This window comes from Aricia agestis, chromosome 10 (genome assembly GCF_905147365.1).
Source record: "Aricia agestis chromosome 10, ilAriAges1.1, whole genome shotgun sequence".
NCBI lineage: Eukaryota > Metazoa > Arthropoda > Insecta > Lepidoptera > Lycaenidae > Aricia > Aricia agestis.
In genome coordinates, this window is record NC_056415.1 from 12,883,168 (window position 1) to 12,909,672 (window position 26,505).

The 26,505-nt window shown below is 36.7% G+C and overlaps 1 protein-coding gene across 2 annotated transcripts in view; it reads right to left on the reverse strand.

Annotated features, from left to right (window-relative positions):
• LOC121731347 (kelch-like ECH-associated protein 1B) overlaps positions 1-26,505 on the reverse strand; it is a 45,025-nt gene that overhangs the window by 2,063 nt on the left and 16,457 nt on the right. For both annotated transcript variants that reach the window (XM_042120747.1, XM_042120745.1), the window contains exons 3-10: positions 23,358-23,471; positions 21,442-21,606; positions 11,441-11,590; positions 9,868-9,984; positions 6,735-6,896; positions 6,044-6,235; positions 4,863-4,994; positions 3,961-4,040 (exon numbers count right to left, since the gene is read on the reverse strand). In XM_042120747.1, the coding sequence (XP_041976681.1) occupies positions 3,961-4,040; positions 4,863-4,994; positions 6,044-6,235; positions 6,735-6,896; positions 9,868-9,984; positions 11,441-11,590; positions 21,442-21,606; positions 23,358-23,471 (1,112 nt within the window). The remainder of the gene's footprint in view (positions 1-3,960; positions 4,041-4,862; positions 4,995-6,043; positions 6,236-6,734; positions 6,897-9,867; positions 9,985-11,440; positions 11,591-21,441; positions 21,607-23,357; positions 23,472-26,505) is intronic.

The window sequence follows — 26,505 nt, forward strand, 5'->3', positions numbered from 1 at the left end:
ATAATTCATGAGGTATTGTTGCTTTTTCGAAAACAAACCTTAAACCACTCATAAGACAATGCAGTGAATGTTTTCGTTTTATTAATTAATATCATAGAGACTTCAGACTGCACTTCAAATATTAATAATAGTGGGAGCAGTTATGAAGTTGACCTTTAAAAATTGTATTAAGCCATGAGCTTCATCACATATGTTCCTTAAGTGATTCTAAGCATTTAGCTTCATCACATATGTTCCTTAAGTGATTCTAAGCATTTTCAGTCCGGGGGCAAAACGAAATATGTGGCTAGCGGGGGGGGGGGGGGGGGGGGGGGGGGGTCAAAGATGGCCGCCTTTCTGGTCCTGTAATATGTAAGTATTCAGTGCTAAGGGCATTTCAAACACGTACCGAGTGCATTGGCAAATTGGCAATAGAGTGACATGGAATATAAGTATGGTTTTTGCCTGTACCTATGTGGATCCACAACTCATCTAATGCTGGCAACTTTTGCATACACGAGACTGCTACGACTACAACGTTTGTATCTACAGTACGAATACAGACACTCTATTGCTAATGCACTCGATACGTGTTTGAAATGCCCTTAGCACTGAAAAAGTGATAAATTCCCTCTAAAAGTTTAATGCATACTTACATATTACAGGACCAGAAAGGCCGATGTACTGCCAATTTTTCATGATTTGACAGGATGCGATACCGTATCTTTTTTTAATGGAAGAGGTAAAAAGAGTGCGTTTGATGCCTGGATTGCCTACCCTGAAGTAACTTGTGGGTTTAAGGCATCGTTGGATGGAAGAATAGAATATGCGGATAGTTACATCCAGAAATTTGTTTTGACAATGTACGACCGGTAAGTATAAAGTAGTTTGATACAGATTCAGCTTACCTATTTCAATATAAGATTTACTGTAATATTTTATTTTTCAGCTCAAGCCCCTGCACTACAGTGAACGAATTTAGAATTTAGAAAAAATGATATTTTTAGGCACTATATAAAAGTAATGAGCTCTCAAAGCAAAAACGTCCAAGTGAGATTTTCACATTTTTACGTTTTTCTTGTGAAATTACTATGAAACTTAGTATAATAAATATCAGAAACTGATTCTATGTCTTTGGTTTATACGAAAATGATACCAATCGTGCCCTAGTAGCCACCAGGACGAGGATAGATTTTTTTAAAGAGACCGGGTGGCGGCCATCTTTGAACCCCCCCTCTACCCCACTAGCCGCATGTTTCGTTTTGCCCCCCGGACTGAAAATGCTTAGAATCACTTAAGGAACATATGTGATGAAGCTCATAGCTTAATACAATTTTTAAAGGTTCTGTATGGGAGCGATGCATAACTTCCTAAACTATAATACATATTTAGCGTTTGACGCAAATCTAAATTCTGATAATAATAATCCTACTATACATATCCACTTTCAACATTCGTAGATTGTTAAACTGCTGTTGCATCATGAGATCATCACTTTTCATACTGTTGATCTAAAAGAAAAACAATATTTTTCCATAATCCTTAATAATCCCAACGTGGAACTTTTTACATTGTTTGATAATAACACCACGTCAAAGATAAGATCCAAGCCTGAACGATAACCTCCTAAAAGTTTCACAATGACAGTGACTTTGCGTCCGCATATCAGCACGCTCGAGCGTATCAGGGACGCCAAAATATTCGCTCGTCATCATTACTCGAAAAAATTGCGATACAATATCACGAGACCGGATTTACGTCCATTCAACTATACTAAACGAGTTAAGGCCAAACGATGTAAATATTAGATAATTTATTTAATACTAGCTGTTGCCCGCGACTTCGTCCGCGTGGACTTCAGTTTATAGCGCGCGATGTCAACAAAATTGGTGTCAAAAGCTTTTATAAAAAAACCCTGGTACCCCTTAAATCAATACAGCTGTGCAGTGTGCACACAATAAGTATTTCATTTTTTTATATTAAACTTTATATTTTATGCCAAATTTTAAAGCTTATTTAGCCCTCCAATTACACAACTTTACCCATAAACTATTTATCATTGATAGATTTAAGGTTACGTCACTGCACAGATAAAGTACTGAGTTATTTAATACCGTAGAATAGATATAACAATCGAAAAAAATCGAAACTTAAATGTAAGATGATACCACGTCTTATAGGAAGACTTTTGAGCAAGCGTCAGCGCGATGTAGAAGACGCACGGCGCCATCTATTATGAATTGTTTGTTGGAACTAACTTAAATTGAACAAATTTACGCGTTTTCACCCCCTTACAACCCTTTTTTCCAGTAAAAAAGTAGCCTATGTCCTGTCTCAGGCTTTAGACTATCTGTATACAAAATTTCATTACAATCGGTTCGGTAGTTTTGGCGTTTGGCGTGAAAGCGAGACTGACAGACAGACAGACAGACAGAGATACTTTCGCATTTATAATATTAGTATAGATTATGTGCACACTGCACAGCTGTTTTTGGGTATTTTGATTAATTAAGGGCCGCGCTACACCGGAATGGCAGCGGCGAGGCGAGCACTTTCAGCGCTGCCATTCCGGTGTAGCGCGGCCCTAAGAGGAGTACGACTTACCAGAGTTTTAAAAAGTTTTTAAATTTGACACAAATTTTGTTGACACCGCGCGCTATAAACTAAAGTCCACGCGGACGAAGTCGCGGACAACAGCTAGTTATGAATAAAAACAATATTATATAGTAAAGTAGGTATGATTAGTTCTGTTACAATAATAAAGTAAAAAATAAAACGCCATCTGTTTTCATATATTAGAATTAAAATGTTGATTGCATTGATATATTTTCTGGATGGAATATAGGCCAACACGGTACACTCGAACTCCTTTATTTTAGAGCGTCTTCTGTTGTCAACTTGTCACATATATTAGAAATGCAGTAGGAGTTCTATAAGATAAGATAGATTGATTATATTATACCAAGTGATTATATTATTAAACATAATATTCTAACGTATTAAAAACTATAAACAAAAACATACTAACTAATAAGTATGATTAGTTCTATGTTACAATAAAGTAAAAAATAAAACGCCATCTGTTGAATCGTATTAGAACTAAAATGTTCATTGCATCGATATATTTCTGGATTTTTTATAATATTATACATAAATTAATACATTTAAGATTTTTGAAATATTATTTTAATACACATCCAAGACCCAGGAACATTGAAAACTTTTTGTTCCGCCTGCGGGACTCGAACCTAGGACCCCCGGGATGAGCGCTGCCCACGCGCAATGCGAATTAATTTTCATCGATATTTTCATGGAAATAAGATATTTTCCCACATCAAAATGTAGCCTATGTCCTTTCTCAGACTCTAGAATAACTGTGTACAAAATTTCATTGCAATCGGTTCAGTAGTTTTGGCGTGAAAGCGAGACAGACAGACAGACAGAGATACTTTCGCATTTATAATATTAGTATGGATAAGATTAGTTAATAGTAAATAAATAAAATCGAATTGGGTAACGTATTCGGCGTCGAGTTTGTCCAATGTTTACATAGGGGATAGGCGTGATTAGCGAGACATATTTTCTGCTCGACAATTTGCCAATTGATAGAATAGCCAGTAATGAGCCAACAGGACTGAGTGTGTATTTTTCAAAGATTTTGTATTTAGGTACTATTAGTGTTTTTGTTTTTTGTTTAAATTAGTGTTAGCTTTTATTGTAAGTTAATTATAAGAGTATTGTATAGTTTTTCCCTTTATTTTGAGGTGAAGTCACTCATTGGCCCTTGCAGAATACCAGTGCAGCGAGCTAGCTTGCTGGCTGCTGCGTATAGCTGAACTTGGGCCAATTTTGACATCACACAATATTATGTATGTATTGTGTTTTACATAATTATTGTGTTGTGTGGTGACAAAATAAAAATGTTCTTATTCTTATTCTCGACAATGATCACTTGCAATATGATGTAGAAACAGAACTCACCATTCGACAGTCTTATGATATTCCGAGCCAGCTGAGCCGCCGACGGCGTACAGCAATCCGTCCATTACGGCTACGCCTACCTGTAACAATGAAAAGGCTGATTAACATACTGACGATTAAGATGTATTTTTTCAATATTGTTTTAAACGATTGTAAAATTTTGTGTTTTAAAAACCCCCAAGGATGAAGGTTATCGAACTATGACTAATCGAAATGTTGTTTGTAATATTAGAGTCGTCATTAAATAAGTTTTAACACCTTTTTCGTGACGCGAGCGAATTGTGCATAGTATCCAAACGACCGCGTTTCGTCTTATAGACATGGATCTACTATAGTCTTAACTTTATGTACCCAATCTTGCTTTACCGTCTTCTAGTTTGCACTCGTTACTTTTACGTCTTTTGAAATAAAATTCGTAATTTGTTTATGTCCAAATTATGTTTCCGTTCTTCGAAAACTTTGCATACACATTATCGCGTTAAGAACATGACGTCACAATATTATAGTATACGAGCCGTTTCAATGGCCAATACCACTAGTGAAAATCTGCCTATCATTTTTTATGGAGTTGACATTCCTTCTGTACTAGTAGCGGTAATCAGTGACGTACTTACCTCGCGTTGTGGGTAAGCCAGCGCTCAGTGGCGTGGTTGTACACGTACACATTTTTCTTTTTTTTCATTTAAATAAAATTGCAGCTCAGTTGGAAATACAAGTTCAGTATTCGGATTTATATTTTTTATGAGTACAGGCAATTTTAATTTCGCCGCCCCTGTGTACGACCTCTGCCGACATCCTAGGACGCTGCCGCCTGGATTTATATATAGGAAACTAGACCATGGCCTATGCCATGGTCTAGTTGCGTATACATAAATCCAGGGCTGAATCAGTGGCGTACTTACCCTGTGTCGGGGCGTGGACATGGGCGAGCATGGCCGCCAGCGCTCAGTGGCGGGGTTGTACACGTCCACCCAGTCGCTGTCGTACGACGAGCCCGGCGACGTGTTGCGACCGCCCACCGCGTAGAACAGACCCTAGAAATAACGGTTTGATAACAATTTTAAAATCGAAAAACATTTAGGGCACATTTTGAAACATTGTTGGCAGTCACATTATATCACTCAGAGGCGAATATTAATAACTTCACTGTAATTATTTAAATTCTTTGACACAAACCCCATACAATATCTGTCAAACTCTTCATTAAACTTTTGTTTGAAAAATAAAATTCGAAGTTAGCAGTCCTCACTACCTCATACCAACGTATCTTAGTTTTTTTTATAGGATTTTCGTGCCAAGTATAGAGTATTTTACCTCGCGATAAATTAAACTAAGACCACTAAGAGCAATTTGACCTGCAGCTGCTTGTGTGACGTTGAGGTCAATGACTTTTTTGTGCAGATAGATTCACACTAGTATTATAAAAAAAAATCTTTCCTGACTTCTTTAATTAGGCAGTACAACATGTACACATACTCGTTTCTATATATTTATTATTTCTGTAGGACGCGTATTTATTATTTTACGTGGGAGAGCCATGCTTCGGCACGAATGGGCCGGTTCGACCGGAGAAATACCACGTTCTCACAGAAAACCGGCGTGAAACAGCGCTTACGCTGTGTTTCGCCGAGTGAGTGAGTTTACCGGAGGCCCGATACCCTACCCTATTCCCTTCCCTACCCTCCCCTATTCTGATGCTGCGAGTGTCCATGTGCGACGGAAGTTGCTTTCCATCAGGTGACCCGTTTGCTCGCTTGCCCTTGATTGAAGCGCAGGCGTGAAATGCGTTCAGACTAGTCTTGACAGCTGTCTGACGCCTAGTATCATTCTATTTAGCACTTTCGTTTGGTTGACATCGAAGGTTATCGAATTAACGACGTTCGCGCTACTGTAAACCTTTATCAAAAAACTAAAAAGGGCATAAGAGGTGTACCTTGAGGAAGACCGCGCCGAGTCCAGAGCGCGGTACGGTCAGTCGGGGCAGGGTAGTCCAGGCGCCGTCGTCGAGGCTGAACGCCTCGAACAGGTCTATGGAGTGTCGGTAGTGTTCATACTAGTGATGACGGTTGCCGAAGTGGTTTACCTTGAGGAAGACCGCGCCGAGTCCAGAGCGCGGCACGGTCAGTCGGGGCAGGGTAGTCCAAGCTCCGTCGTCGAGGTTGAACGCCTCGAACAGGTCTATGGAGTGTCGGTAGTAGCCGCCGGCGACGTAGATGACGCGCGGCGTGTTCGGCCGCCGCTCCTTCACCACCGGCTTCTTGTGTAGCGTCAGATCCTGTACACGTAAAAGGTGGGATGTAGGGTATTTTATAGACATAAAGTGAGGATGGAGGTTGTTTTGCGTCGCAGATATAATTGTTATTATAGGTACGAGGATGCAGCCTAAGGTTATTCTGCATAAAATCCCAAATGAGGGAGTTTGAAATTCTATTTGCCACCAGGTGCTGCTACGTAGCCTTAGGGTATATCGTGTCAAATAGACATATTATCGTGACATATGATAGCGGTTTTACACGATAGACCCTAAGAGGCTAAGGCTACATAGCGGCAATTAGTGGCAAATAGAATTTCAAACACCCTCATTATTTTGATATTAGATTGATACAAATAATATTGATACAGTCACTCTCCATTTCTTACACTTGGTAAACGCAGAATTCCGTTTTATGGGGATTTAATCGATTCCTGCTAAAATAATAATCAATTTAATCTTGTGATCTCCTTCTGCACTCTTCGTATCAGTGAAGGCTAACTGCTAAGCGATGAATACTAACCATGAATATTTTAGCTAAGTACTCTCTACAGGCGGGGACTTTCTTGAGCAGCTTGCATGTGCTCATCTGCTCCTTGAGGAAGCTAGGCGTGAGGTACTGGCATCGCACCGCCTGTAGGATGTGCTCCATGCGAGGGTACCGCCGGTCCTCGTCGTGTTTCACCTGGAAATGACACACACTTGTCAAATTGACATTATATTTTTTAAAACAAAAGTCCGCAACGTTGAGCTCGACAAGGCTTTAAATGAACGTGGCGAAAAAAGGAACTAACGCTGCCATCATACAAAAACGCCATTTTTGACATGTTTTTGACAGTTCTCCTTTACCAGTAGCGCCCCGTCCACGTTCATTTAAAGCCTTGTAGCACTTTACGCGCACATTAAAGTTATGTTTTTTTAACATGCTTTTATTAGCTTGGCCTGTATGTATGTAACGGAAACTTGAGCACGATTTTTACCTATTTTCAGTAGTCTAATTAATTCATTAATTCGAAACTTTATACGCATTGGCTCTTAATACGCATTATTAAGAGCCAATGACAATGCAATCATTTGTTAAAATTTAGGAAAAAAAAAGAATTATAAAAGCGTTTTTTTTTAAATTATTATATTAGAAGCGCGTAGCAAGGATGTTAAGTTTCACACACACATTTCCACTGCAACTTCTGTAAGGATGTTGGATTTCTTTTGTTGACACAAAGTTTTGTAACCTAATAAAATAATATTAGGTTGGGGAAAAAGTTTCTTCGCGTTTTATATAAAAATTCAAAAGGTTTTTTTAAGTTTATTTACAATTGACTAAAGTATAGTATAGGTGCCATTTTGTTCGATAACTTTTTGCCATCTTGTTGGTAGGGACATGATCCCATTTCTATAATGGAGCTTCTGATGAAAAAACTGCGACAAGTGGTTTTGGCAGTCCTCTTTTGATGTCAACCTGACACTGCCTAAGGAATTCTGCAGCGACCGAAACAGGTGGAAATCTAAAGGTGCAAGGTCAGGACTATACGGCGAATGCATTAACACCTCCCAGACAAACTCTCAATTTTTGCTGAGTGGTAATGTGTCAGGTCTAGCGTTATCATGGTGAAAAACCACACCCCTTCTGTTGATTAATTCCGGCCGCTTTCTCTCAACTTCTTGCTTTAATCTCATCAGTTGTTCGCAGTACAGTTCAGAATCGATGGTCCTGTTCGGTTTCATTACGTCGTAATAAAGAATCACAAATGAGTACACGGTTCATTAGGTTTCTTTCAGTGAGCTCATGAGCCACCCAAATATCGAGCTATTTTGTGTACCCAGCTTTTTTCTAATGCGCCAAAACCATTTTGTGGTCAATCCCAAGTTCTTCAGCTACATCGTAACTATTTATTATTATTTATATTAACTTTGATATCAAAATTTCCGGATTGAAAACGCTTTAACCAAATTTGCCCTACTCTCACAGATAACGGATTAGGTCCATAAACATCGCAAATTTTTTTCGCGGCTTGTGTTGCATTTTTACTTTTTTTGTAATAAACCTAGCTAACCCGGCAAACGTTGTTTTGCCATATAAATAATTTTTGGTATGAAAAATAGACGTTGGCCGATTCTCAGACCTACTCAATATGCTCACAAAATTTCATGAGAATCGGTCAAGCCGTTTCGGAGGAGTATGGCAACGAAAACAGTGACAAGAGAATTTTATATATTAGATTTAAAGATGTATCGAATTTCTTCATTAAAATCACTCATTTCAACTATAAGAAAAACAAATTAAAATCTCACATTTATCTTATTTGAATTTGGAATTGTCTTCTGTAAAATTAAAACTTTTTAATGATACCAAAATCCGCCAGATACAATAATGATTGGTATAGCCCAAGAGATTTTATGACAAGTTCATACATACTAGTAATGCGAAAAGACTTTTTCCCCAACCTATTGTTTAACGTGGTTATTTCGATATCCGTGTCATTTCTTCAAAGTCCGAATTGCTTCAAAAGCTAAACCTTTCTTTATTAGTAGTTTTAATTATAATATCGCCATAAACTTTGTACTTTGACCCTAACGATCGAGTAAGCCAGCCACGGGGCTGCCACGTGAAAATACAGAAGCGTGCACTTTCACACATAATAACTGTATGTGTGTCTGTCTGTGATATCCCCATTGTCGTCAATGCATATGACGTTAATGAAAGTTGAAAAAAAATGGAGGCAGGTGCTAGAGCAGTGTTGCTAAATGGACAAATGTTTTACCTGCATTTGTGAAGAGAAATTTGAAAAATTGACAATCCTGGAGGTATCTAAGGTATACCTATAATATATAATTAGTATGTAGATATAATAAATATAATCTCTGCTATTTTTAAATCAAATTAACGTTCAGAATTGACTTACTTATCGTATACGACAGACTATCATGAACACCGCAAAGATATAACGATATATAAAATACGTATCTAGTCACTGACCGTGTCTAAAAATAGCTCTAATCGCCCTATAAGCAGAGCTATTAAATCTATTTTTAGAAACGAAGTTTAAGTTCGTGAGAGCAAAGTCCAGTATTGTAAAAGTGTTGCCCGTGAAAGTCACACTTGTGCACGAGGGGCATCCCGAAGAACCGTACATTGTTCTGCTATATTATTATACCAGAACAATCCAGAAAAAAATGAGTAAATCTTTAAAAAATCTGGTGGTCATTGAGAAGACCATCCAAAAGCGGTTATAAGAGCCATATTTTTATTTTTCCCCATAATCTACTCAATATCTGTGCCAAATATTATAACAAATTCCAACCACTATGAAAGTGATTAGTTACAAACATACGAATACATTCAACATTAAAAATTTAATAGCCACGTGGTATGGACCCGCCTAAAACGTTAGTGTCCCTTATAGAAGGGACATTTGCCAAACAAACAATCAATAAAATTGTACATAATGTAAAGAAGCGGGAGTATTTTTTCTCTTACAATGGATCCGTCGCTACCGTATCACCCTAAAAGCAGGTAGAGACTGCTACAATTCATTATATTTTATATTAGCCTGTGCTGGCAATTTGCTGGGCCGTGCCTATCCAAACATCACTAATAACTAATATCACACAAGCATCAGGTATTGAGATAAAAATCATAAAATAATATTTCTTACCCAACTCAACACTGCATTGTAGACTTCTCTCTCTTCCCTTACGTTCAATTCGTCTTTCCGAATCAAACATATTAGCTCCTGCGGCGTTAGCTGTAGAAACTCCTCCTCCTTACATACCTGCAGAGAAAGTGGCCGGCATTAAACACACCTCAATAGATTAATAATAATCAAAGTTATTTATATTAAAGTATATATACCTATGTACATTAACAGATTAATAATAACACTGGAAGGCTCCACGAATCTATTGACACATGTACATACATATTACTGCAAAAATCATTGACCCTTCCATTTTTGTCTTTAACGTGAGAAAAACTAGTGTCACATTTAAATAGCGCTTACACTCACCCAATCCTTAAATGATTTTTAGAATAAAGGGGTTGTTAATTTAATTTATTTAAAACTTAAACTTCCAAATAAAATAGTATTTAAATCTGACAGTGTAGAGTAGTAGCTGATAGAGTAATGTGTGGTCCTAGTGGAATGTTTGTGGTTCCTTGCAAACTTAGCTATGAACTTGGCAACAGTTGCGTTAGACACTCGCTACGACTTCAGGTAGTTTAAAAAAAACCGTTCGAAGTTCTTTTACCCCGCTAATTTCGTGATCCGTGACCTTTATGTTGCGAACATTACCTCTACAAGGTTCTAAATTATAATATTTGACTCTGAACTATCTGTTCTTGGCGATCAACGTGACTTTTGATAGGTTTGGACTTTGGTATAAAGTGTATTTTGGTGATTAATATTTTTGTCATGTTCAGGTTTATAAAAAATCAGCCACTATCCAGGATTCAATTAATCACCTTGTTCCTACGACAAAACCGGCTCGAGTTCTTACACTCCTATAAGCAATTTTTCTATGAAAACCACTTTCTTCATTCCTACTTAAATAAAATATATTATCAGCTGGTAATTATACAAAACTCTCAGCGCTTTAGCGCTTTTGTATTTAAAAACATTTCATTTATTCAAAATCTTATTAATTTTGTAGTTTGAAATAAAATAAAAAGCCAGCCTTTATTATGACCGCCTTACAAACTTAATTTGTTTGAAACGGATTTAAATCACCTGCACTTTAACCCCCTTACTCACATAACACATCTTTCAACTTATGCTTGCAAGACTCAAACAATCCTTACAAACTTACTAGTATAATAATATTACTAGTTATTTGACCGAGCTTTGCTCGGTATTCGATAAAACACGAATAAAATGACATTTTCTAAAAATGATTACTAGCTAGATCGAGTTATCGCCCCCAAAACCCCCTATATACTAAATTTCATGAAAATCGTTGGAGCCGATTGCTCAAGAATTGCTCGTTTAAAGATATAAGATACCTACCTGTAATAAACTTTCCTTATACGTTTAATACTTTTCGACTGAAAGAGTAACACCCTCAAACTTTCTTGTGTAAAATACCTCCAATAAACTTTCCTAGTTCCATACATACACTATTTTTAAGAGTAACACCCTCCAAACTCACTTGTGTAAAATTCCTCAAATAAACTTTCCTTATGGCTCATACTGCATACACTATTTTTTTAAGAGCAACATCATTCAAACTCACTTGTGTGAAATGCCTCTCTATGAACTGGTTGGCCTTCTGTTTGAGATCCACACAGCCGTGCTGCTCAGCGAAGTTGGCGATGCCTATGGCGTTGGACGGGTCCAGTTGCCGTTCGAGAAAGGCGCAGCACGCGTCTATCACGTTAGATATCTGCAACACACCACTACAACATATTATACTTTGACATACTTCACGCGTCGAACTGTGAGGGAACTTATACTGAAGATTTCGATTATTTAGTTAGTTATAAATTATAATGTACCGGTGATCTAGAAAAGAGGACTCATTTTTTTAAAAAAGTTTAATCGGTAGTTGAATCTGAGCAACCTTCCTTATAAATCAGTTGAGGGTCTTATTACCAAAAAAGTTGTATGTTAACACCTTTCTGTAATGCCGATCTTATGTTATCAGAGATAGATCAGCAAAATTTTTAGGTAATTTTGTCAGGTAGATCAATATTACATCATATTAAATCAGTTGGGACAGTGTGTACTCACTAACTTAGACTAGTTAGCGAGTACACACTGCCCCAACTAAGCGTTAAGTTTGCAGTGAAACGTCTGTAAGAATGTCAGAATGGCTGACATATTATATTTTTAATGTCCTTTGTATAATGGCTTATACATTTCTTTTTATATGAATAAGTCAGGGGTTAAATGACACTGACGATCCACTGAAAGCTTAATACAAATCTCCAAATCTAAAATTCTCACGGTCAAGCGAAGTCCAGCTTTATTATTATCAATGAACTTATCTTCCGAGGGAGAATTAACCCTTCTCAGCAAGCTCCGAGCGCCTTGCTCTCGGAGGAAGTCAAATTGTAATGGCGTGTCCGTCGGCCGTACTATCATTTATTACGAGTGCCGAGTGCAAAGTCACAGTGACTCGTCAAAAGTATACAGTCGATATTTCATGTGAAATTCAGAAGTGCTAAGTCATCTAAGCGTCGACTATCTCTTATTTAACATGTGATAGATTACAGGGAGATTTTTGATTGTAATACGAGTACTTAATAATAATTTCTGCGGTTAAAACTTTAATTAAATGTGTAGATAAAAATCTTATATTATTGGAAATATGTGCCAACATAATATTACACACACATTACAATAATAATTATGATGATTGTAATGTGCGTGTAATAAAAATGTATAAAATCTCAATATTACAATCATGATGATACAGACATCCACACTATCCAATATCCATACTAATGTTATAAATGCGAAAGAGTGTCTGTCTGTAACCTATCTCTTCACGCCCCAACCCACCCCAACAATGACAAGGATACTTTTTATCCAGGAAAAGTGTAGAATGCAGATATACGGTTTCCGCGCATCATACCACTTTACTTCATTCTCCTTTTATTAAGATCGGTCCAGGCGTTTAGACGTGAAGAAGTAACAAACATCCAAACTCATAAACTTTCGTCTTTATAATATTAGTGTGATAATAATAGTCAAAGTCATCGTGAGTAAGGCTAATTTCGCCCAAAACATGACGAAGCCATGGGTTCAAAGAACAATAGTCAACGAGTCTGAGGTCCGTAGTCCTCACATTTGGCTAGTAACTAGGCCAACCGCAAAAAAACGTTGGTCATGGTTACAAAATAGTACTAAACTTTGAACTTTGAGTGGTCCATTATTTGTTACAAGTTTCAATTGTAGAATTTTTAATAAGTAAATAAATACTTAAAGGAAAAATTCTTTTAATTTGTATACTTACTACTAAAAACAATTATTTTTAAACAAAAAAATAAAACTGACTTATATTATCTAAAACTGATTGTGATAAGCATGCGTATAAATAATTATCTATACTAATATTATAATTCTGCAGAGTTTGTTTGTTTGTTTGTTTGAACGCGCTAATCTCAGGAACTACAGGTCCGATTTGAAAAATTTTTTTACTGTTGGTTAGCCCATTTATCGAGAAAGGCTATAGGCTATATTTTATCACGCTAATACTAATAGGAGCGAAGAAATAAAGGAAAGTGTGGAAAAAACGGGGGGAAATTATTTGAACGCGCTAATCTCAGGAACTACTGGTCCGATTTGAAAAATTATTTCAGTGTTAGATAGCCTATTTATCGAGAAAGGCTATAGGCTATATTTAATCACGCTAAGACTAAAAGGAGCGAAGAAATAGCGGAAAATGTGGAAAAAACGGGGAAAATTATATGAAAGGGCTTATTTGAACGCGCAAATCTCAGAAACTACTGGTCCGATTTGAAAAATTATTTCAGTGTTACAAAGTCCATTTATCGAGGAAGGTTATAGGCTATATTTTATTACGCTTAGACTTCTAGGAGCTAAGAAATAGAGGAAAATGTGGAAAAAACGTGGAAAATTATATGAAAGGGCTTATTTGAACGCGCTAATCTCTAAAATTGAATACAATTATTATTTCAATATACAGAATACCAAAAGCTAATCTTAAAGTGTTTATAGATAATCTCAATTATCTATTACATAAAATAAATAAAGGTAACAAAAAGAATATAATCATATGTGGGGATTGGAATATTGATATTTTAAAAAATACAAAAAAATAAAACCAACTTCCACAGTAAAAAAAAAATATTCCTATGATATAAACTAAAAAGTATTAAACGTACTTAAAGAATTTTTAGTCTATATTAGTGCCTTTTTAGGGTTCCGTAGCCAAATGGCAAAAACGGAACTCTTATAGATTCGTCATGTCTGTCTGTCCGTCCGTATGTCACAGCCACTTTTCTACGAAACTATAAGAGCTATACTATTGAAACTTGGTAAGTAGATGTAGTCTGTGAACCGCATTAAGATATTGATACAAAAATGGAAAAATTATTATTAAAAATTTTAGGGGTCCTCATAGGTACAACTAAAACAAAAAAATTTTTTTTCATCTAACCTATGCGTGTGTGATATCTATGGATAGGTCTTCAAAAATCATATTGAGGTTTCTAATATCATTTTTTTTCTAACCTGAATAGTTTCCAAAGTGGTAAAATGTGTGCCCTTCCCCCCCTAACTTCTAAAGTAACATGATAAGTCTAAAAAAATATATGATGCACATTACTATAAAAACTACCAACGAAAATTGGTTTGAACGAGATCTAGCAAGTAGTTTTTTTTATACGTCATAAATGGTAAAAACCAAAAACCTTAAACCAACAAAACAAATTTCATCTAACCTATGCGTGTGGGGTATCTATGGATAGGTCTTCAAAAATCATATTGAAGTTTCTTATACAGTGTGTTAGTGTAAACATCGTTATCCTTGAAACCATCAATTAATGAGCCCGTCAAAATGAATAACTTTTTCTATGAGAATAATGCTGGGAACTCAAAAAAAAAGCCGTATTCATACCCATATGGATGCCCGGATCAGCAATTTGTATGGGTATGAAAACGATTTTCAGTTCCCAGCATTGTTCTCATAGAAAAAGTTGTTCATTTTGACGAGCTCAGTAAACAAATAGTGAACACCTAAATTACTTTTAGGAACATCATTTATTCTAAATAAAACCCAATTTAATCTGTAATGTTCATAATATAATTATTAAGAACACATAAAAATCATCAAGTGCTAACTTAACATGGACTACACTTTGGCACACTGGATGGTTACTCAGTTTATAAACAATAATAATAAACAATCGGCAAAGGGCGAGTCGGATTCGCGCATAAGGGGTTACCGATATATTGCAAAAAAATTAAGCCTCCGACTTAGGAATTGCACTCTAGGGGTTGACAAGCTACTAAAGAATAAAAAAAGAAATAATCGGCCAAGTGCGATTCGGACTCGCGCACGAAGGGTTCCGTACCATTATAGAGCAAATGTAGGCCAAAAATTGTATTTTTGTATGGGAGCCCCTCTACTACGAGCTTTTGCCCGCGGCTTCGCTCGCGTTAGCAAGTATTATTATATACAAACTTTCATCCCCTATTTTGACCCCTTGGGGGTAGAATTGATCAAAATCCTTTCTTAGCGGATGCCTACGTCATAACATCTACCTACATGCCAAATTTCAGCCCGATCCGTCCAGTGGTTTGGGCTGTGCGTTGATAGATCACCATGTCAGTCAGTCACCTTTGAGTTTTATTTAAAAAGATTATTATTAAATATTAAAGTAGACTTATAACTAAGGACTACGAGAAAAATTCCAGTACCTACCTGTTGCCATTATTGATAAAGAGCAAAAATGGCCAAAATAAAATTAAATTAAGAAATTAAAAAAAAAACCCGACAAACAACTTTAAAAAGTAGATAATGAAATAATATATTTTACTGACTTTAAGTTTAAATAATTCCTAAGTGTAAAGTGATATTTTAGTCTATAATTGTTGTCAAGGTGTGTCGGGGGACCGCTAATTTAGATGTTTGATTTCACATAACATTATAGTTTAAGGGTCAGTTTTCAGAGAACCAAATCGAGACAATCAGTGACATATTATGGCGATACAAAATGCAAAAGACACTGTTGGCGGTCACCCGGCACACCGTGACAACAATTATGGACTAAAATATCACTTTACACTTAGGAATTATTTAAACTTAAAGTCAGTAAAATATATTATTTCATTACTTTTTAAAGTTGTTTGTCGGGGGTTTTTTTTAATTAGTATTTGTTGTTATAGCGGCAACAGATATACATCATCTGTGGAAATTTCAACTCTCTAGCTATTACCGTTCTCGAGTTAGAGCCTGGAGACAGACGGACAGACATCGAAGTCCCAGTAATAGGGTCCCGTTTTTACCCTTTGGGTACGGAACCCTAAAAATTATGAAAATTCACTACTGTATTTTAATTGTATGGGTTAATATCCCGCCTTAGCCATCGTGGTTACTTTTTTGTGAACCACCCAGAAGTAGGAGCCCCGCGTAGCAGTGCAGGGCTCCGTCGACTCATAATTGAAGCCAGTTGTTTTGAGGGGTTCCGTACACAAAGGGTACGTAAAGGGTTTTTACAGATTATGTGAGTCTGTTGCCACTATAACAACGAATACTAAAAACAAAATAAATTAAATATTTAAGGGGGGCTCCCATACAACAAACGTGTTTTTCGGCCTTTTTTGCTCTTTAAAAATAATGGCAACAGGTAGGTACTTGAATTTTTCTCGTAGTCCTTAGTTATAAGTGTACTTTATTATTTAATAATAATATTTGAATAAATTATAAAATTAAAGGAATGGGGATTGTCCAATTTTTTTTAATTTTGCTCATTACAAAAACATTTCGAGGAATAAGGTCAGTGATCGTTTTTCTGTATATAAACGAAAAAAATACCCATTAGTTACTTATATTTTTGAACAAATATGTTTAACCTTAGTTTGACCTTCAATGGCGTTAAATTAGCAATAAATTCGACCAACATTTAGGGTTGCCAGGTGAGTCACGAAAAAATACCGGACTATTATTTATTCAACAAATGCACTTATCAATATAAAAAGTACCCAGTAGCCGACTCTCAGACCCACTGAATATGCATATAAAATTTGGTTAAAATCAGTAAAGCCGTTTCGGAGGAGTACGCGGCCTAACATTGTGACACGAGAATTTTATATAGAAATTTATATTGTGGTCGCCATATTATACTAACTATAACTTGCATATCGAAATAAAGGTCTCCTACCTTCTAAAAAAATCAAAATCACCTATAACTAGGTACCAGACCGACGCGACGTTCCCCAAAATACCGGACAGAACAATGTCCGGTATTTTGGGGAACGTCGCGAAAAAAAAATCACGTGTACTTTTTATATTTTTTTTCGTTAAAATAGGGTATTTTAAGAATATAAATTAAATAATTTTGAAATTCATTGGCTAGTTTTTTCTCAATAATTTTTTAAAGTTTCGCTCTGACGCCATCACCGGCGGCCAATTGACCTCTGCAGTATGTTTTAAATTTCCTTTCAATATTATTTATAATGGCTGGTTCGTCAAATGCAACTTGCATTATGTGAAACTCATTATGTGAAAGCTGATACGAGAAGCTTACCAAAAGTTCGAAACGTAATGTTGGTCGAATTTATTGCTAATTTAACGCCATTGAAGGTCAAACAAAGGTTAAACATATTTGTTCAAAAATATAAGTAGCTAATGGGTATTTTTTTCGTTTATATACAGAAAAACGATCACTGACCTTATTCCTCGAAATGTTTTTGTAATGAGCAAAATAAAAAAATAATGGACAATCCCCATTGGCCTAAGCCTCAACTATTACTACTGACGGACACTGGACTTCATATTCCATTAAATCGGAAAATTATCTTTAAATACTCGTAATATTTTTAAAAAACCTATACAACAACACCCTACACGTGTGTACGCGAAAAAAATATCGACTGGGCATAAAAAAAAATATATGGTACAGCCTACCCTACAGATCCCTGGTTGATGTGTAGGGTAGGCTGGGTACCATATATTTTTTTTAAAGATTGTATGTACCATTGTGTGGGCATCATTAATATGTGCATTCATGCCGAATTACAAATTTGTAGACTCTATAGTCTCTGAGCAAAACCGCGGACAGACAGACGGACAGACGGACGGACATACGGACGGACAGACCGAAACTATAGGGGTTCCTTGTTGACTACGGAACCCTGAAAAAAGAACATATTATTTAGGTCAAACTGAGAACTCCTACTAGTTAATAGAATCAGACGTAACTTTGTAGAAATCCATTGTTTAAAATTTAGTACTTATATTAATTATTATTATTATTTTTAACAATATACCGCGAAACAATTCTCAACCTGTTAGTAAATACTTAAATAGCCATATCCACACTGTGCCTTTTTTTGTTCATCAAGGGCATGCGTCATAGCGTGGTCATAGCGCAGTCTACAGCGCACGCGAGGCATGCCCGCGACGCATGCGCTCTGACCATATCCAAAACTTTCGCTTTGTTTTTTTTTCTGGAATTTCTTATAACCAAATAAGCCACGCAGCTATATGGTCTCATCGCACATGTTACAATAAGCTGACAGCGGCTGCAACTGAACAAAAATGACAATGTTAGCGTTGCGTTCGTTGACGCATTCAATTATTGAAAGTGCCAAACGAAAGTTGAATAAACAGAAGATGAAAGTGCATAGTGCGGTCATAGCTATAGGGTAAGGCATAAGAATACGTTACATACATAGGTAGGTACGCATAGGCCCTATGCGTAACGTACAAACACCACTACCATCCGTCTTGACTTTTGACGGACGTTGTTCGTAAAGTCCTGATGATGCTCCGGTGTTGGGGCGAAACGCGAGTCGAGATTTTCAACTTGCATGGTGGTGAGAGGCCTTGCATGAATTTGCTAACATTATTGGTTTCATGGTGGTTCACATTCTTGCATGCGAGTGTACGTATAGGCAGTGTGGAAAAGGAGGGAGGAGCTGTAACGCCGGCATGCCTATGCGTACACTCACTCATTTACCTACAGGTTGAGGTTTATTTTGCGGAATATTGCTAAAAATAATAATAATATACAACATTTTAACCTGAGCTAATTTTTTGGAAATCAGTTAAAAAGAGATAAAAGCACAACATTTGAATTGTTGTTGAAAGCCAAACTTTGAACTATGAGTTATGACTTATGAGGGAGTTATGACTCATTTATTAATTTTAATTTGGAGCTATAAATAAAATAATAAAACTACATTTAACTGCAATGCCGATTTGAAGTAGACAATACGCATTACAGAGTTTTTTAAGTATTTTCTAAGAAATAAGGCACAACACACAAATATTAAGGCTTTGGACTTTTATTCATCTCAATTGATCTTAAATCTCTCAAGATAATAAAATGATAACATCATTACACCTAGCAATTTTATTGATTGTAACTACGTAAGTGTTGTAATTATTTTATGACGGTGCCAAGTTATTCCAAGTTATTACACAACTTATAGTGTCTACTTGAATTAATTCAAACAACCTTTAATTATTATTATTATTTTATTATCACTCATTAGTCATTAGAAAATGAGATAATCAAATAAATGTTTGTGTTCTTTCAATAAGCAAATTGTTTATTGTCTTTTTTTTATGAAATAAGGAGGCAAACGAGCTAACAGGTCACCTGATGGAAAGCAACCTCCGTCGCCAATGGACATTCGCAACATCAGAAGAGCTGCAGGTGCGTTACCGGCCTTTAAAGAAGGAATAGGGTAATAGGGAAGGGTAGGGAAGGGAAAAGAGCAGGTGATTGGGTCTCCGGTAAACTCACTCACTCAGCGAAACACAGCGCAAGCGCTGTTTCACACCGGTATTTTGCTACTTCCCTGCCTTTACTCTTTATTATAATTATGCAAAGTTAAAGCTGCGTGTCCACCGGATTAGAAGCGTCGACGTCATTTACGAAAGGCCGATGAAGTGCGTCCACTGCATTCGGATTCAACATCTCAACAACAATTTTTTTTAAAGCAACTGCCATCGCCTATTACCATCAGAACTTGAAGCATTCGGAATTCGAATGACGTGTTCACTGCGGATGACGTCATCAGCACAAACGCTCCGTACGCTCCGATTCCGATCCGGTGGACGCGCACGGAGAAAAAAATAGAGCGAGAGAAATATAGGGAACCTATTACCGAGACTTCGATGTCTGTCCAACTGTCTGTCTGTCTCCAGGCTGTGTCTCAAGAACCGCTACAGCTAGACTTCTGAAATTTTTACAGATTGTGTATTTCTGTTGCCTCTTTAACATTAATATTATACAAACAAAATAAAATTAATATTTAAAGGCGGCTCACATACAAGAAACGTGATTTTCTTGCACTTTTTTGCTCGTATAAATCAATAATGGCAACAGGTAGGTACTTGAAATATTCACAATATCGTCAATTATATATTTTGTACTTACATAATAATGAATACTGCCATACAAATCCACAATTGTTTGCCTACTTTCGCTCTACTGCTACTGTACTTTACTACGGTACGGTACCCTTCGTATCGTCATAACTCGCACTTGGCCGATTTTATTTTAGTTTCTTTACTATGTCACAGTCGATCATTGGTCAATACTGCACCCAAAATAAGTCAGTTGAGGCGATGTGTACATGCTCACTAGTAGCTCAGTCAACAAAGTAGTTGTAGAATGCGTGAGCGGGAACCTAAGCAATTTCTGCAGGAACTTGTTCAGGGTGGTTAAGGACAAAACATACTAAAAGTCCTGACGTCTAGGAGGTGAGCCGGAGGGAGGGGGGGGGGGGGGGGGGGGCGACAAAGGTCTAAATTTTTGGTTTTTCGCCAATAACTAAAAAACGATGCGTTGTAGCAAAAACTATTATATGATGAAATTAAAGCTTATTAAATTCTCTATAAATTAGATTCTATACAGTTTTTCCAAATTATCTTGACGAAAAACCAAAAATTCAGACCTTTATCCCCCCCCCCCCCCCCCTCCCTTCGGCTCACTTCCTAGACGTCAGGACTTTTAGTATGTTTTGTCCCTAATCACCCTGAATAAGTTCCTGCAGAAATCGCTTAGGTTCCCGCTCACGCACTCTATACCCTCTTTTGAGTCATTCGTTAACCGGACTATAGTAGATATATTAAGTTTGCAGCAAAACATTGGTAAAAATGTCGAAATAAACAGACTTATACATTATGTAACAAATCTCTTGCGCTACATACACGAATAAGAAAGAGACAAAGCGACATTATGTTAATCCAGGTACAAACAACTAACAAACAGAAGAGATATAAATTAAGAATACCTAATACTTAGTTAAAAAAACCCGCTTTTTTAAATTTCTAAAAAAAAATGGTCATTGGCCAACGTATGCAAAGTTTCGAATTAATGAGACTACTGGAGATAAATAACACTCGTGCTCAAAGATTCCGTTATAAAAGGTGTTACAAAACTAAGTGATAATAATAATGATAAAACTAAGTGATAAGTTCAGTATTACTGCGTAGTGCGCATACAAACGGCACTACATACAGAGGTGTGAGACAGTGACAGAGCGACATGAACAACGCGGGTGGGAGCGAGACAGATGTATCGAAGGTACCTGGAACATGGTGGCGGCGGGCAGGAGCTGGCACACTGTGACCTCTGTGATGCGCACCTTGCCGGTGTACATGAAGTACACGAGCCACGCCATCGCCGACGGACAGACGCCCTGCAGCCGGACCCGCGACATCTCGCTCTCTTTCAGACCGCTCGTGAACATCGCCTGCAAGAAAGAGATAGACGTTATTTGTTGTAACCGACACATAGTGATGTGCGTATTGATAAGAGAAGTAATAGAGCGAGATGCAAATAAAAGCGTTCATTGTATTTGACGGTTAAGGGGGCGTCTGTTAATTACGGGAGGTATTTTTGAGGATTTTTTGACCCCCTCTCCCTATCTCTAATTGCTATTATTGAATGGTGATCTACGGATTTGGCCATTTTCTAGAAATATTTTTTGGAAAGATATAGCTTAATGATTACATTTTTTAAATAGGAATGGCCCCTCATATGAATCATAAGTCATAAACTCATAACTCATAATAAGACATACAACGCTATGTATAGCATACTCTACAATCTACTTTTTAATTAATTATTGAAGTGTATTAATCACAACATATTTCACATTTAGATTGTACCATAACTTGCAAGGTTTGTGTGGTACATCTAATATATAAAATTCTCGTGTCACAGTTTTCGTTGCCATACTCCTCCGAAACGGCTTGACCGATTCTCATAAAATTTTGTGAGCATATTGAGTAGGTCTGAGAATCGGCCAACATCTATTTTTCATACCCCTAAGTAATAAGGGTTGTTCACTTTTAATAATGTATATGGCAAAACAACGTTTGCCGGGTCAGCTAGTAATCTATATATATAAAACTCAAAGGTGACTGACTGACTGATTGACATAGTGATCTATCAACGCACAGCCCAAACCACTGGACGGATCGGGCTGAAATTTGGCATGCAGGTAGATGTTATGACGTAGGCATCCGCTAAGAAAGGATTTTGATAAATTCCAACCCCAAGGGGTTCAAATAGGGGATGAAAGTTTGTATATAATAATACTTCTTAACGCGAGCGAAGCCGCGGGCAAAAGCTCGTGTTTTATAAGGCCAATCAGACGTATGACTTTAAAGGTGCCGGTTAGCAACGGACGACATTAAGCAACCGCAGACGACGTGTCGACTCGCGACACTACTTGTTTGTAATAGTTTGTATGTATTTCTATAAAATTCCCTGCGCAGCTAGCGACACGAAGCTAGCGACACATCTATATAATTATTATTACGTGGGCCAAAAACTTTGTATCCCTTTTGACGAAAAATGGGGAAACGTAGGTGAATGAAATTTTGCACAGTTACAGTTTATTTGGTGAAGGAGTGCATCGAGCTAATATTATTTTGAAATTATGTTTTTATCATACATTTTCTTAACAAATAAAACATTAGACACACTACAACACACACACTAGGAAAAATGACAGATTTTTGAGTGACAAGCCCATACATACGAATTGTAGTCTTTTATTTATGGTTGAAGTCTGTTGACAACAAAGTGACTTATTGAAAATGGATTATAGTTTTTTTTAATTGAATCTTAGATACTATTAGACAATATTTACACGGCCAGTCTGAGATCAGCTGAGTCTCAGAGACAAGAGTTGAAAAAAATATGATAAAGTCAATATTTTTTTTTACAAAATATAGGTAGTAGTCCTAATATCGTTGAAACTAAGGTCGAATTTCGACCATTGGGCGATCTCTAGTTCATAGAAATACATCGAAACGTGTCGCAACAACACGTCGTCTGCTGCAACTTCATGTAGGCTTCCAACTTGTACCTCAAGACGAGCATTTATCAACGAACGCGTGATTAAATATGAATTTATGTAAGCATTTATGACATCAATGATATAATCAGTATAGGGAAAAGATTGCGAAAAAAACAAAAGGCAATTTACCTTACCTTAAAATACGGGCTACCCGCCGCTAAAACTACTTTATGTACATGAAATAGCTCGTTGCCGACTTCTAAAACGACGTCGGTGAGCATGTGATGGGACCGCATTGTGAACAGCATCTGAAAACAAAGGCGAATTTCATTCAGTATGTATCGAATACACATATTAGGGTTAATTTAAACCGCAACGCGACGCGTAGATGCTGAATTGACAGATTTCAATTGCATGAGACGTCTTGCAAATCTGTCAAACAAATCCATACAAAACAAATGCCTCTACGCGTCGCGTTGCGGTCTAAATTGACCCTTAGACTGTAGGAATATAAATATTATTTGCATATATATGTTATTAAAGACTTCTTTACGGCCAAGAGAGACTTATAGATTTTTATCTATGCATATAAAGCAGTTAACGTCTAGATTTTAAACAGAAAACAAGAAATCTTAGTATCTATGGCGAAGGCTGTCTGTTTTGCAGATGAAATCTCTAGCCTGTCCTAATAGGTAGTGATCAGGATGACGATCTTCAAATTATACAGGGTGTAACAAAACTAAGTGATAATACTTTAGGGTAAGTATGTTTACCTACCACTGACCTCTATAATACACTGGACAGGCTATGCCCTACAAAATGACAGCTATTTCTTGTACCGATTTGAAGCGCCGCGGTGAGCGTACTGTGAACTAATTACATAGAAAATGACAACCGCCATTTGCAAAATAGTAGTTCCAAGTACACTCACTACTGCTTTCACATAGCAATCAGCGCCAATATGGCGACTTTCAAATAGGAACATTTTATTGATAGCGATCGTCTGTCCAGTGTATTATAGAGGTCAGTGGTACCTACCCTATATCGAGTACGTACGCTGTGAAAGTATCAGCTTCAGCGCTGAAAGAGTAACATCTTGCATGGGCAAGCGCATTGTATGGACAAATCACAGAAAAACTTGCTCTTTCATCGCTGCTACTTTCACAGTGAACTCTATATAAGGGACACATACACACCCTAAAGTATTAACACTTAGTGTTGTTACAATCAGTAAAAGATCAGAAAATCCCACAGAAATGGTTATAAGAACAAAATGTGGGAATATAGTGGCTACAGAGCCCAAATAAAGTGTCATATTAAAACCACACAAACGATAGTACTACTACTATTGTCTACAAAGTATGCAGATTGTGTAATGCTGTATAAATTAGCTCTCGACTTTACTATGATAGAGTCTATTATACGGCTAGTAGACGATTTACATTGCAATTCATTGAGTTTATAATCATTTCACTATTAGCAATTACCACTATTACATAATAGTCGCAGACCTTTAAATTACTAACTATATACATACACATGTACATTTCATCTTATACACTAATTTAATTTTTTGACCTTCGACTTCCAATATTTAAATTTAGAATAGCATTCCTTTTCATATATGATGTAATTTTCTAAGTGAATGCGATTTTTTATATTATATTTGAGGATCACCTTGAACCGTGCATTTTGCATAGTAATGGCCGCACGTCATGGCGTTAAATTTATTTTGTTTGGGTTTGACTTCTAATTCCATTCATATCGTGCGCAAGCGCAGTGCGCACTTCCACATTGTTTCTACGTTTATATTGTTAATTTTAACGTAGATTACTAACAATTAGGATAAGGCTATAAATGCAGAATAACTAATTAAGTATTGCAACACTAAGCCCCAATTTCACCAACGTATGTTAATGTTAACAGCTTGTTAAAATGTCATGTTTTCTCTTTCATTCATAAGAAAAATGAAAGGGGTGACGTGATTCTAATTCGAGCGTTAACTTTAACAGTCGTTTTTAGGTCAACGGATGTTTAGGAGATAGATTTTGACCCTATTGCTAGCTACCTGGTACTTTATTGCTTACATTATAATATTACCAACTAGATGACGCCTGCAACTTTGTTGCGCGAAAATTCGTTAATCGCGCGGGAAAAGTGCATTTTTCCGGAATAAAAAGTATACTAGATGTGCCTTTCCCGGCACCCAAAGTATCTCCATTCCAAATTTCAACAAAATCGGTTCAGCGGCGTGAAGAGGTAACAGACAGACAGACAGACAGACGGACTTTCGCATTTTTTAGTATGGATGCTGTACTATGTTATAATTTCGTAGAGACTTTTAAGCACTCACACAAAACTGCAGTAAGTACTGTTATTATTATATTCTGTATTGATTAATTATTTTTATATAAAACATTGTTCTTATACATAATATTAATATTTTCATATTTCATAATTATAGAATGTCATAATTTATAAGTTTATTCGCCTCGTGGTTTACAGTACAGGTGGTTTAAATTTAATTCACAAAAACGGATTAATCCGGCGGCTCCTTGAAATTAGCTTGGTGCATTTTTTTCTCTTCAAGCATATCTCAGCTTGTTCAAAATATTTAGAGTTTAAACTTTAGAATGTAGAGTAGGTATGTTTTGTCTTTAAAGTAGGTACCGTATGGGTATGTTTCATCTTGTAGACATGGACGTCGCGCCGGCAGAAATAATTTCCAAGGGGTGCAGATTTTACTTTTCTTTCTTTTCTTTTTACTTTTTACGAACAACAGTGACTGTCTATTTACGTCAACAGAATACAATATTTAGTGCCGAAACATTACGAAGTATCCTTGTACGGCATGGTAATAGGGTTACAAAATGCTTTTATTTCAATAATTCCTGTTGATCCCGAGGTTCCCAAGGGGTGCGAGTGCACCCCCTGGCACCCCCCTGCCGGCGCCCATGCTTGTAGGTTTAAACTTTAGAGTTTAGACCCATATTCCAATTCAACGATGTGCGAATCGCATATGAATTATCTCAGTACCGCGTGTTTAATTTGTAGACGTGCCATAATATTATTATGCTGATAAGTGATAAGATAAAAAAAAAATCAGTAATTGTAAGTTTTCGTTGTGTCATCGCGGTCCGAAGTTGGGTTACCGCTGAGTGCTGTCTAAATTCTTTCCTTTGTTTGCATAACGATTGTTGTGAATGACTAGTCCATTTTATTTGGGAATTTTAAATTTACTAGCGATCGCCCAATGGTCGAAATTAGACCTTAGTTTCAACGACATTAGGACTACTACCTATATTTTGTAAAACAATATTGACTTTATCATATTTTTTTCAA